Source organism: Bemisia tabaci, chromosome 10, assembly GCF_918797505.1.
Source record: "Bemisia tabaci chromosome 10, PGI_BMITA_v3".
Classification (NCBI taxonomy): domain Eukaryota; kingdom Metazoa; phylum Arthropoda; class Insecta; order Hemiptera; family Aleyrodidae; genus Bemisia; species Bemisia tabaci.
This window is the reverse complement of record NC_092802.1, coordinates 24179032-24192775: the sequence shown is the minus strand read 5'-3', so window position 1 is coordinate 24192775 and position 13744 is coordinate 24179032. Positions and strand designations below refer to the sequence as shown.

The window sequence follows — 13744 nt, the reverse complement described above, 5'->3', positions numbered from 1 at the left end:
CCAAGTTTATTACCTCATAATGACGATTATGACGCTAAGAGTCATGAGAGATATTGCAAAAAGACATACTTGGTTACGTTAAAAATCATCAAGATGAAAGTAGCAATCGATACGCCAGTTTCGTATAAACATCATAAATGGTTTTAAGATAGTATTCGAGCACTATTCGCTATCTCACAGTGAAATGCACTGATTGATGTCATATTGACTTACATTCATTTTAATATTTGTGAGTAAACAAGCCTACACTAGTGAAGTGACCAATTCAATTCAGATTTCTTCTTGATAGGTTGAATGGTGTTATTTTCCTAATCATAGCGCAGATTCTCTTAAATATGTTTTGCAATAATTTGATCAAAACGGTGTTTTTGCTCGGAGAGTGTTTTTTGTTTTTTGGCACAACATTCGGAAAACGAGCGCAGCCTCACATAATATTAATAATTGCAGACGATGTGGTAAGTCGAAACAAAGTGCATACAAATTAAATCATTTGAAAATATTTCGGGAATTGATTTTATTTCGATTTATGTCGCCCCTGGGGCCCAGAAGGTCGACATCGACAACGTGAAAAACAAAAATCACTCGTAAAGTACCGCTGCCATCCTATGCATTTGAAAACTTAATTAATGGGGCCGACAGTGCATTGTAAAAAGACGTTTTTAAGGATTAAGAGTTTGAAACTAAGAATAAATGTATGAGAAATCAGAATTTTATACGTTCTTTTATAATTCTTGATCAGTGTACCTACTCTCGGAATTTGAATTAGTACCACTGGATAATTTGAGTTTATAGATCGGCTGCATTTTCGGGCCCTAAGAGCTACATGACCTGATCAAATCTAACCTTCAAATTTTCTAGTTGTTCATTCTTTCCCTATGAGGGTACAAGCTACTCCTACTGGAGTCAACTCCGCTCCGTGGTCAATACCAAAGTTAATTGATTGTACGATAAAATTTGGATATTTCAAATGGGAAAATTTGCTGATTTGTCAGCACTATCTGGCAACAATGGATATCGTTCCGAAATTTATGAAAATGACCTGCGAACAATAAACAGCCGAAATTTTTAAGGATGTAATTATTTCTTTTCACTCCTAGGGGTGGAACGACGTAGGCTTCCGAGGTTCAAACCAAATTCCAACACCCAACATCGATGCACTTGCCTACAATGGCATCGTTTTTGATCGACACTATACTCTACCGTGTTGCTCACCGTCGAGAACGGCGCTGCTGACTGGAAAATATCCAATTCGAATGGGTAAGAGCACTGCCGCGCTAAGGAGGAACGTCGTATGAGCCTTCAGACGTTGTCAAGTTTCCTTTGATAAATTTTATTTTACTGGGAAAATTGCGAATATTATTTTCCAGAAGTTTTAGACAAGTTTGTACGCAATTTAATCTAAAATATCTAAAAATTTCAAGGGAATATATGCATGAATATTGTCAAAAATGCATGTTTTATCAAGGGAAATTTGGCAACTCTCGAATTTTCATTCTGCGTTATTCCTTAGCAGGACAGAGCAGTTCTGAGGTAGTATAATATTTTTATGTTTTTACATATTTACATATTTACATATTTCATTCCCGTATGGGGGACTGATGTCACAGGTTTAGCAATCCTGCGGACCCCAGCTGGTAACCCCTGCCTCATGGGGTAGTGGAGATGGTCACCGGCTTCAAGGCGTATGAACCACCCATTGGAAGGGCAGACAGGGCTCTCAGCTGTAGTGGAAGCAACCTGTCTAGGAGAGGAAACTCCGAAATCAAACCCCGGTCCTCCAGGTTGGGGGTTGAGTCATCGGGCTAACTCCCCGATACTCGGAAAAAGGAATACTGTTAAAAGACCCAATAACAATTGCCTCGGTACAAATGGAAATAAACGGATTTATCGGAAAAAATTACGTAAACGGATGATGGTTTTTGGAACATGGAACGTACAAGGAATTTCTACGAAAATGACGGAAGTGGTATCGGAGATAGGGAGTCGCGGATTTGATGTCACGGTATTAACAGAAACGAAGAAGAAAGGACAAGGCTCTGTAAGTGTGAAGGAATACGATTTGTTTTATAGTGGCGTGGAAAAAGATCAGCGAGCTCAACAGGGTGTTGCAATTCTTATTCGCAAGAGCCTACGGAAGTGCATCACTACATGGGAAGCTGTTAACCCCCGAATGATAAAGATGAATATGACAGTGTTTGGCCATAAAATCACCATTTTGGGAGTGTATGGAGTCAACGATGATTCCACTGTCGCAGTGAAGGACCAATTTTTCGAAGAATTGAACGAGGAAATTGGTAAGATTGGATCCAGGAGGGAAATCATTGTGTTGGGAGATCTCAATGGTAGAATAGGACGTCAAATTAAAAGTAAGATCGTCGGCCCTTTCGGAGAGGCGGCACTAAATGATAACGGAGCCCGTATCATTGACGTATGTGAGCAAAGGGACATGAAGGTGCTCAATGGGTTCTACCAACACAAGGATATCCATAAATTTACTTGGGTTCAGTCTACTCGCGGATTGAAATCAATCATTGATTATGTGGTTGTCAGACAAGACACGGGAATGAAGATTCAGCAAGTTAGAGTGTGGAGAGGTCTTTCCTGCGGCAGTGATCATTATTTCCTCGGGGCGAAAATAGCTTTCCCAGTGAAAGGGAGCCAGGAGACCAGGCAAGCACAGGAAGAAGTTCACCAACAAAAAGATCGTGTCAAGCTTGTAAACTATAACATTGACAGCTTGCAGCATCCAAGTGTAAGGGCTTTATATGGAAAGCGCTTGGATGAGAAGTTGGGCGAATCAAGGGACGGTGATACCGAACAGCAGTATCAGTTCCTGAAGGATTGCATTCACTCGGCAGCAATGGAAGCTCTTGGTGTCGCTGATGATAGGAAAGTTAGCGAAAAACCTTACTGGTGGGACGAAGAAATTGAGAAGGAGATTCAGGAGAAACGGAAAAAATATCATCAGTTCCTTTCCTCAGAAAAAACAGAAGACAAAGAGGCGTATAAAAAAGCTCAGACGCAGGTACGAAGGCTCATAACCAAGAAAAAGAACGAATCTTGGGAGAGGAGCTGTAACAAAATAGACACGTACATAGGAGGAAGGAAAAGCACTGAGAGCTGGAAGTTGCTGAAAGGGCTGCGAAGGGACATGAAGCGTGACTTAATATCTCCGATATCCATTGATAAACTGGAGGGGTATTTTAAAAATTTACTGACAGAAAGGCGACCTGAATTTCAAGATGGAGGCGTAAGCTTGGAGTATACTAACGATAATCATAACTTGGAGATCCATATGGAGGACGTGGTAAAGGCCGTACGAGAGCTGAAGAACGATAAAGCTCCAGGTCCGGGAAATATCCCTGCTGAGTTGATCAAGTGTGGAACCTGCAAGCTGTTTCAACGGTTGAGATACCTGATGCAAGATTGCTTGGACGGTGGAAAGGTACCGACAGAATGGAAAGAGTCTTGGGTGTCACCTATATACAAGAAGAAGGGTAGAAAAGATGAGTGTGATAATTATAGAGGACTGTCGGTTGCAGGTACCCTGAGCAAAGTGTATGGAAAAATCTTGAAAGCAAAAATTGAAGAGGAGTGGAAAGAACAGGAAGCGGAAGAGCAAGCAGGTTTCAGAGCCGGTCGGTCAACGATTGATCACTTATTTACCATCATCCACGTCATAGAGAAAAAGAAGGGAGTTGGCCAGGAATTACATTTAGTGTTTGTGGATCTCCAGAAAGCTTACGATAGTGTGCCATTGATGAAACTTTGGGAAGCCTTGAACAAAAGGGGTTTTAGTGGGGGACTAATTAGTGCTATTAAGGAATTTTATGGTGGGGCTTTCTCTAGGGTTAAATCGCATGGGGAGTTATCGTTGGGGTTTTTAATTACTAAAGGACTGAAACAAGGGTGTTGTTTGTCGCCAACCTTATTTAAAGTGTACCTGGAAGAAGTTTTAAAGGAATGGAAAAGATGCTGTTCGGGAATGGGCGTCCCGCTACGTGAAGATGGCACCCTTTATACTCTTTGCTTTGCTGATGATCAGGTGGTAATAGCTCAGGACGAAGAAGATGCGAATTACATGACGCGGAAGCTAGTGGAAGTATACCGAAAGTGGGGAATGGAAGTAAATGTGGTTAAGACGGAGAAGTTGGTTATCGGTGGTGATCAGCAAAGCATTGAACTGGAGGATGGCCGGAAGATCCTGGACTGTGAAGAGTATAAATATCTCGGAGTTTGGTTAACTAAGGACGGAAATTTGGATCGGGCCATTAAAGATCGGAATGTGCAAGGCAGGAAAGCTATCGCGATGCTAAATGGGGTTCTCTGGGACCAGAGTATCTCCAAGGAGACCAAAAGGAAAATTTACAACGTCATCGTGAAGAGTATCGTAACTTACGGGAGTGAGGTCTGGCAACTTAAGAAAAGAACTGAAGACATGCTTAGGGCAACCGAGATGGACTTTTGGCGAAGGTCTGCTGGGATATCGAGAAGAGAGCGTATCCGCAATGAAAGGGTACGCGAGATAATGGGTGTGGAAAAGGACATCGTGCACGATATCAGGTCCAAGCAGTTGGTCTGGTATGGACATGTGCGAAGGATGGCAGATGATCGGTTGCCCAAGCAGGTCTTCGATTGGGTTCCTCCCGGAAGGCGACGGCGTGGGCGTCCTGTGAAAGGTTGGCGACAAGGGGTGGAGGAGGAGATCAGAGGGTGCCAATTGCCTGATGATCTCTGGGAGGATAGGGGGCAATGGCGATTGGGCGTCGCAGAGCGCGAGGCGGCGCTATAATCGCGACTTTATGTATGTATGTATGTACATATTTACAAATTACGCGAACTGAGAGTCCTACTATAGAATAGACGTAACCATAATCAACTTAACAACTGAATTTAACGTTGCCTGATTGTCTCATATCGACGGTGAAACTACCAAACCACGTATCTCGGTTTGCGACGTCGCAGACTTCCTGTCATACTTTATTTTTTAAATGAAAAACTACTTAACGTCCAGTCTTGAAAATTTCTGTGATTTTTCCTCTTCGTGCGGAAAAAATTCTGTGAAAATTTCAAGGAATGATATTGATTTGGTCTACTTCAAGAAAATAAAATGTGAGCGTAGATTTTTAAACACCGCAAACGAGATACGTGGTTTGGTAGTTTCACCGTCGATATGTTATTTCTTGTGAACAAAAATCGAAATAAACCACGCATCGAAACTTTCTGTGAATTTATCTATGATAATCAATAATTCATAAAATTTCAAACTATAATGTTCCCGGTAGTTTTCAGTTTAAAAAATAAAGTTTGACAAGAAATTAGGCAACGGCTCATAGTGTTAGGCTGATTTTGATAAATCTGTCCGACTGGAATACAAATTGAAGTACAGAAAGAACATATCAAAGAGAGCAAAACCTGACTACATCTTAACAGGAGTTTAAATACGCGGAGGAAAAGTAAAAAACCCAAGCAAAACAAAAAGCAAAACAGAATGACTGAAGACAAAGGACAGGACTTTGAAATCGTATATTCCTTAATATAAACTTCATTTTTATTCCAGCTGTTTTCAATAAGCATTCAATAAGCATAATCTCGAGCCTAATATTGCGAGCATTGTTAGCGAGCTCTAATTAGCTAAAGTGGTTTTTGTCAGTAAACCCGTGAAATGTTCAGAGATTAATTGTAAGTTTTTGATAGTTTCATCTTATTTTCGTAATAATTAAAATTTACGAATCATGGCCGCAATCGGCTAGGTCGATGTAACTTTTATGGTTCCAGATACAATTGACATAATTATGAATTTTCAGGTTTACAAGGTCTTCCGCTCATGGCAGGAGCAGCAGAGGGCATACCGTTGAATGAAGTATTATTATCTGAGGTGATTACATCAACGAAGTAGTGTGAAGTATTTTAAGAATATAGTTTCCCCTTTTATTGTATTTTCGTACTTATTGAACTCCATACAACAAATAATTGAAAAGCAGTTAAGATGAGTTTCACCATCCAAGAATTTTGTCTTTGTTTGATTTCAATCACGAGAGACGCTCCTAAGATAATTTGTATTTATTTGTCAACTTTAAATACTGCATTTTCTTGTCTTGCTACCGCATTAAAAAGGTACGCTTTTCAGATTTTGCTTCAAAATAGATGCTGCAATTTAAGTCAATTTCACAGTTACATAACATTGATCTTCATAAAATTTCTTCGTTTATATTTTTATTTCATGGTATTATTGTTCTTATGCCCGAACCATTTTTCTTACTTTTTCCCCAGCGCTTGCAAGAACTTGGTTACGTGACTCGTATGGTTGGAAAATGGCACTTGGGCTACTATAAAACCGCCATGACCCCAACACGACGCGGATTCCATTCTCATTTTGGGTACTATAATGCTTTTGTTGGCTACAAGAACGCTATTTGCAATGTAAGTATTTAACGCAAAAACAACATCCATGAATTAAAAAATGAACCATCAGACAAGGTATAGAAAGCTGTGCACATTTTGAACAACACACGGTACGACAGAAACAATGCTCGATTGAGTAGTCTACTAAAACCGTTTTAGTGCACGATTTGACTCGCGTAGGATATTGTTTTTTTGTGACCGGGCAATTCAAATTTCCCGTGACCAATTTAAAATAAAAACGTCAATTTCTTAGTTAGGACTTTGATTTCAGCAGAGTTCTTTGCGCAAATCGTGTTCTACGTGAAACTCTGATGAAGAACCATGTATCAAGGTGCTCAAATTCGTACCTTGTTGAATGGTCCATTCAATCTAAAAAAGTAAACATTGAGAACTTTCCTTACTTTTTTCGGAAAAAATATTTTATCAGGAGAAACGAGGCAACGTTGGAATATGCTTATACGGCATCCAAACACAGCATGCGCCTTTCAAACCCCATTATTCGGTGCCGCGATTATTCTAACGCGAGTTCGAATCATCGCGCAAAACACAGTGCAGCCGCCGGTGTTATACGTGTATCAGCGCCTGCACGACTACATGAATACTTCACGCATTGCGCGAAACGGTGCGGTCGGTGCGACACGCATAGCGCCTACAAGCCTGCATGAATACTTCTCGCATTGCAGTTGGTCAGTTGGCGTGAGAAGCATATTAGCGCTCACAAGATTGTAAGAATACTTTATACTTGACGCATTGCACGCACAGCAGGGTGCAAGCTTTAATCGTTGTAATTTCTCGATGTCTGACCTACCACCTCACGCGTTGCGGTGGTCACAATCTCCAACCAGTGTACAATGCGAGTCTGCAATCCTCGAAGGATCGTGGAGATTTTCTTGCCACCTGTTAACTTTCCCACCATAAAATATCCCTCATTGCACTTCATTGACTGGTCCTTCAGGCGAATTAAACATCAAAATTTTCCAGTTACAGTTGCAAACTTCATGTCCAACTTCGCCCTTGGCTTGTTCTACTCTGCGTTGTTGTCCCACAATTTTAATGTTTAAAGTCATGTAGAACCCGCGGGTAAATCGTTAAACTAGGTACTGTAGTATACTAGTAGACTATCAGTTTATTTGGGGTATTTTCAAGCACTAATATCTCATTTTTTTCAGATGATGATTCCTGGGTTCGACTGTTACCGCGATACAAAGCGAAGTAAACATGAAGTGGAGGGCAAATACTTGACCGACGTCTACACGAGGGAGGCTACAGATATCATAAGAAATCATAGCAAATCTGCAGCTCCGTTGTTTCTCTACATCTCACATTTGGCCGGTCATGCAGGCGATGCTGGTGTTTTGGAAGTGCGAAATGAGACTGAAAATGCTAAAAAATACAGTTTCATCTCGGATCCTCTGAGGCAATTGTATGCAGGTAAAGAATGAACTTGACATGTTTTTTAATGGGCCCGTTATATGATGTAAATATAAATTCTTAGTGATTTTAGAGGGAAAAAGTTGCTTGGAGAGAGAAAATTTGCTGAATTGGGGCGGCGAAACTTCAAAAAATTCCAAGAAAGCTCAAGAATTCTTTGTCGGAAATTTTCCCTCACAAAGATCAACTTCAAACTGTGGGGAGGAAGCAATTGTTTTGTTGGGGCCCTTCTAATTGACGCTTTAGGATAAAATTTGATTTGTAAAGCCGCCTGAAATGAATTATGACTAAGGTTAAAAACGGCAAAACCTAAAAATTTATCAAGTTTTATTCTCAGTTTACCTGTTTTTCATTTTTAAATTCTGGAATACTTCCAAAGAGTTAAAATTTAGGATTTAGAAAGTAGTTTGCGAGTTACAGCTATTTCTTAAAGCTGGTATTTAGGTGTGTCATTTTGGTTTCTTATCATCACAAGAACCTTGTTCTCATCGAACCCCATCACGAATTGCTGCAATTTTGGGGACTTTTACTAGATATATTAGCATATCAATTCAACAAGACATTTGCGCTTTCTAATAGAACTACCAGACTATAGATGGATATATCAGACTTTTTTTTACATTTACTTAAAGTTTCGCTTCCTTTACAGTCTTCAGTGTCGACAATTTTATGATTTGACAATAACTTAATCTGAATCACATTCGAGAAACGTGTGGGCATCTAAAAGTGGCTCCAGATTTTAAGAAGTCACAAAAGGCTTAAAAGATTACTTGTGGAAGTCAATTTGGATATATTTTACTTGGTCAGTAGGTAGTTTATTGGGTATAAGTCGCTTGAGTGCACACCCATATTTTTGTTGCAGATTATTTACCTTGTTTTTTTTCTAAATTTTGATTGTTTTTAAATTAGGCGTGATCGAGGCTCTTGATGATTCCGTCGGTGCAGTTGTCGAAGCTTTAGACACGCAGAATATGTTGGAGAATAGCATCATCATATTCATCTCTGATAATGGTGGTATGAGCGCTGCGCCGACGCGGGAACATCAGAACACTGGATCAAATTGGCCTCTTCGAGGAGTAAGTCCGTTGAATTTCTGGATTTTAGTCATAGCATCGGTGTTTTTTAACAAGGGTGCCCTCCTTTTTCCCACCTTGATAATGATTTTTCCAAGATTTATCTTACGATACTGACATCAAAAATTATCCAACACATGAATAATGGTTTTAATTGTATTTTTACCAAGATATTTGACCTGCTGTTTCATTGGGTAACCTCGAGAGTTGCCAAATTTCCTCTCAGAAAATAGTTATTTTCGAGGAAAGTTATGAATATTTGTCCATAAGATATTCAGGAACTTTAGGAGCATCCAATTAATTGCGAAAAAAATTATCTGAAAAATTGGAGGAAAAACATTTACAAATTTTCCCGAAAATTCATGATCTACTGAAAGGAAATTTGGCAACGCCTGAAGGTTCATACGGTTTTCTTCGTTAGCACGGCAAAATAAAGCTCGAATCGATTGTTTTTTTTATTAAAAGCTGCGGTGAATCAATTGCCGTAGAATTCTGTAAACTTAAAATCCACAAGCCTTAATTTTTGCTTGCTAATAACTCTTTTAGTCCCCTCCTGTGGATTTTATGGCTGATTTTAAGGACACTGGACGAATGGACAGCGTTGAAAATTACTACCTTTTATAATTTTTATCAGAGGTTTTAAGTAAAAGGCTGAACTTTTTATGATGAGCATCAAAAGAATTGCAGAAAGAGCTCTTTTGCAAAACTTGAAATAGTATCGCGTTTGAAGCTTTCAAATATGATTTCAGCTGAAACTGTCTCCATTTGAAGGCGGTGTGAGGGGAGTGGCCGTCGCTTGGAGTCGTCTTTTCAGGCGCAACGGCCGAACTTCTGCCAACTACATGCACATATCGGACTGGTTCCCAACTCTCTACTCAGCAGCAGGTAGGATACAAGCCAGACATCTAAGATGCAGCAAGGTAGTTCTCCGGTTCTACTTTTACCTGAAATTCCAATAGAAAATCTTTTAATAGCAATTTACAAACATCATTTTTTCTGTGGTAAACTTAAGCTATTGCTATGCTTACTCTTTTGTTGATATCGTTCATCTTAAGCAGAACAATTTTGCAATATGGAACTTCTACAGCTGGCTCAATCATAAAATCACCTATAATAGCTCATATGAATAGTTGTTTCTATAAAGAGTGAGAAATGTGTTCATTATTGCAAAAGTATTCTAAATGATCACAGATATCAATTTTCACTTTATGCTTTACTAATTTAATTATCAATCACCTTCAGGAGGAGATGTTGCCACGTTAAAAGGTTTAGATGGAGTAAATCAGTGGTATAACTTGGTAGATGAGAGAACCGATGTCCCGAGAAATCACCTTCTCGTCAACATCAACGAGAAATTAGGTGACTGGGCTATCATTGTGGATGAATGGAAACTAGTCAAAGGTAATCTCATATTATATAGACGTTGTGACGTTTGTGCATAGCATAAAAATACATTGTCTTATTCATTATGAGGTAATAAAATCATCTCATTACTCTTGAGTTCTAAACGAGTACTTAAAGTTAAATTCTCTCTATATTAAGGATGGTTTTACAACACTCTTTAGAAATATTCGATAATCGGTCAATCTGTCAATAATTTTTGGTCGTCATAACATTCTCCAATTTGGATGTATTTTTGCCAAACGGAACCATGTGCATTATGACGTGAGCCCTGTTAAGCATATATTCTCATGGATCTCAGTGCACTCAATGTCAATGCCAGTCTCAATGTCTTAATGCACATAGTTCCGTTTGGCAGAAATGCGTTCATTTAAACAACGTATACGTTCATTTTTTGTCCCAGTACGTTCTGAAAATCTACTGTGTCAGTTTTCGTGATTTTTGCGGCTATTGACAGGAGATAGTCCCTAGATGAGGCCGCTATATTTAGATGGTCCAGAAGCGGTTCTTCGAGAGCGTGAGGCGCTCCAGCGGGCCGATTATTGAAACTGATAGACAAAGCTATAGACAAAGACGACAAAAGGGATTTGGAGGGATCCTATTGGTGGAAGCAGGTGGTGGCAATGGACATAGGAGGTAGGTAATGGACATAGGAGGTAGGTAATGGACTAACTAACGGCAATCCAATAAAGACCCGACAGTTAGTCCATCATTTCCTTCCTTAGTCTAGGAGAACCAATTATGTCAACCATTAAGATCGCTCCATACTCCCTATGCTCTCCTCCTTTGTCTATTGCTTTATCCATCAGTTTCAATAATTCAGTGGGCCACATAGGAGTCACGAGGTTTATTCTCCTGGTATAAATCAATAACATTTAGATTTGCTTAATTTCCAGTAAATATCAACCACCTCGTGAATTTCACGCAGCTCTATTACGGCGAGACAGGACGAAACGGTGAGGAATATTCAATGAAACTCGTCACAAACAGTCAAGTGTCCAAAATCCTCAGCCGGGATCGACTCCAAAGCGATCTTCGGGAGGAGTACGCAGAGCGCCGAGCCAGCTTAGAAATGACGTCATCGTGCGCGGAGAGAATAGCCGCCTCCAACGGCACCGATCCTCTGGTCCCTTCGGATCGGTGCAACGAAGCGCCGTGTCTCTTCAACATCCAACAGGATCCCTGCGAGTTCCACAACGTGGCCGATCAACATCCATCGGTTGTTGATGCACTGGAAGAACTCTTGGAGGGCTATGCCGCGCAGTTGGTCGAATCGCAAGAGGCTGAGTTTGACCCGGCTGCACATCCGAAAAACTGGGATGGTTATTGGGCTCCATGGTTGGACTGAGATGATCCACTTTTGGCTTGAAACAAACCAGAGCCAGAGACCCTCCAGTGGCCTCTTGGCGACAGGTGGAATTTCTTACTTTCGGGGATTCAACAATTCCTTATGGACAATTGGACGTAATTCTGTCAAACAGAACTATGCAAGATGGGGTGTGCTCGTTCGTGCTCGGGCCTTTTACGTATCTATCGTAATTTTTGTGAAATTGTACTATAATTATGCTCATTCACTCGGATGTATCTCTTATGTGCAACATACCCATAGGCCATCGTGTGCTCTACCCGAAATGGAAGTGCTGGGTGCAGAGAGGGCATTTCTTAGTTGCGGTGTCTGAAGATCTTTGTTCGCGTTTCATGTACTACTTATACTTAAAGCAAATGCATGGAATTTCTTAGAACTTTTACTAAATTTTCCTCATGATTTTACAATGCTGTAAGCGAAATTTTTCAGAAAATTCACCAAATGATTCAGTCTCTATAATACAAACTACAGCAACTAGCAGTAGAGATTCTAAAATATCACAACCAAGATACGCCCTTTCTGCACCCAACGCCTCAACTATATTGTACTTTTTTTGCAAATTACTTCATTTACAACATTATTGAGCGCTTTATGCTAACACCGTGTTCTTCAGACACTCTCAAATATTATGTAAAACAAATAAATGTCAAGATGTGTCCGGATTCTTCCTCCTAGTCTCTACGGTCATAAACTTAAGCTTTTGATCTCTTCACAAAAGATAACACAAACTCATGAATCAATTTAATTCTTTTTTTGCGACGGGTTCAGCGTAGACGTCCACTTAATAAAAAACTTTGTAGTGAAATACTCAACATGAACAACTCCATTATTATCATACTTTTCCTTGTTGGAGTTTCTCCCACTACTTGAAATTCGCGTTCTTCAGTTATGGTTTTAGAAGATTCAGTTAAAGACACCTATGTAAGGGGAAGTCAACTTCATGGTTTAACTTAAAAACGTTTTTTTTCTTTTGATATGCGTATTCTGCACATTTAAAATTTTGATATCCTGTTCCAACAACCATGGAATTGTGAAGTGTTTGTAGTAAAAGTTTTTTCCTGGAATTTAAACATCTCAGTTTGTCGTTATTCCCGGCATCAAGTGTGAAGGCTTTTGGTTCGTGGAATATCTCACACGACTGTGGCTGTTTTAATCGTATGGTACCATGGTCATGAGTGGAACAGGGAAGGAGGAACTGTTGTGTCCATATGTTCCTCCTTTGAGGGGCACATGGACTTACTGATGCGGAGAATTTTGTAAAAAAAGAGGTTGACTTTTCAGATCTTTGAAATTTTATCTCAAATATTTTCCGTAAGAACAGCTGAAAATTTCTCCCAATACATTAAAGTTTTCTAAATATTTACGAGAGCCGCAGACTCCTATTTTGGAGTTGAAAATTTCCCTGCACCCGACTCCGTAAGATGTCTTTCTATGCCCAACTCGCCGAAAAGAATGCTTGTTCCGCCGACGACTCAAGCTATTAATTCCCTTGTTACTTCACCTGGAAAAGTTAAACCAAAAGTCCTAGGTGAAAGAAAATCATAAAACAATTTTTTTAAGCGTGCCAGTAGGGCTTGCTTTTTTTATATAAAACTACCAGAAATCCGGATATCCGGATATATGGCCAAATAATGATAATCGAAGTAAACGCACACGAAAATTAGAAGTAAGTTTGAGACGATCTGATAACAGCTCATGTTGGGTGTTTTAACCAAATTTTAACCATGCCAAGTCGAGAATTGATGTTAACCTTATGTGGACCACAAGTTGCACTATGGGGCTATAATATCTAATTCATCATTGAAAGCTCCTACCAAGATAAGGAATATAATGACTTATACGTTATTTTTGAGATGAGTCAGAAAAAGTCATTCCTTGTTGCAAAAGGTAGTTCATTTGGTCCTGGTTTCGGTCAAAATTGGTTTTTGCTTTTCATTCGATCTGATGGTCACATTACAGCTGAGACAGCTACCACCTCCTAGAAAGTTTGACAAATCAAAATAAGCAACAAATTATGAAGGAAAGGGGGTATAGTAACTTCCTCTATCATGAGGCAAACTCACGTTTC

The 13744-nt window shown here is 39.7% G+C and overlaps 1 protein-coding gene across 1 annotated transcript; it reads left to right on the top strand.

The window, feature by feature from the left end:
* Positions 1–154: 154 nt before the first annotated feature.
* On the top strand, positions 155–12338 carry LOC109042336 (arylsulfatase B). Its single transcript, XM_019059016.2, has 9 exons — positions 155–455; positions 1098–1257; positions 5808–5878; positions 6274–6423; positions 7575–7836; positions 8746–8912; positions 9659–9794; positions 10152–10310; positions 11207–12338. Exons 1-9 carry the CDS (start codon positions 336–338, stop codon positions 11656–11658), a joined length of 1677 nt encoding a protein of 558 aa, XP_018914561.2. The 5' UTR covers positions 155–335; the 3' UTR covers positions 11659–12338.
* Positions 12339–13744: the final 1406 nt, after the last annotated feature.

Bases quoted from the DNA above. Each gene is read 5' to 3' on its own strand.
- LOC109042336 (XM_019059016.2), top strand. From the start codon at position 336: ATGTTTTGCAATAATTTGATCAAAACGGTGTTTTTGCTCGGAGAGTGT. The intron at 456-1,097 runs GTAAGTCGAAAC...TTTCACTCCTAG, and splicing joins TAATAATTGCAGACGATGTG to GGGTGGAACGACGTAGGCTT. The intron at 7,837-8,745 runs GTAAAGAATGAA...TTTTTAAATTAG, and splicing joins TCTGAGGCAATTGTATGCAG to GCGTGATCGAGGCTCTTGAT.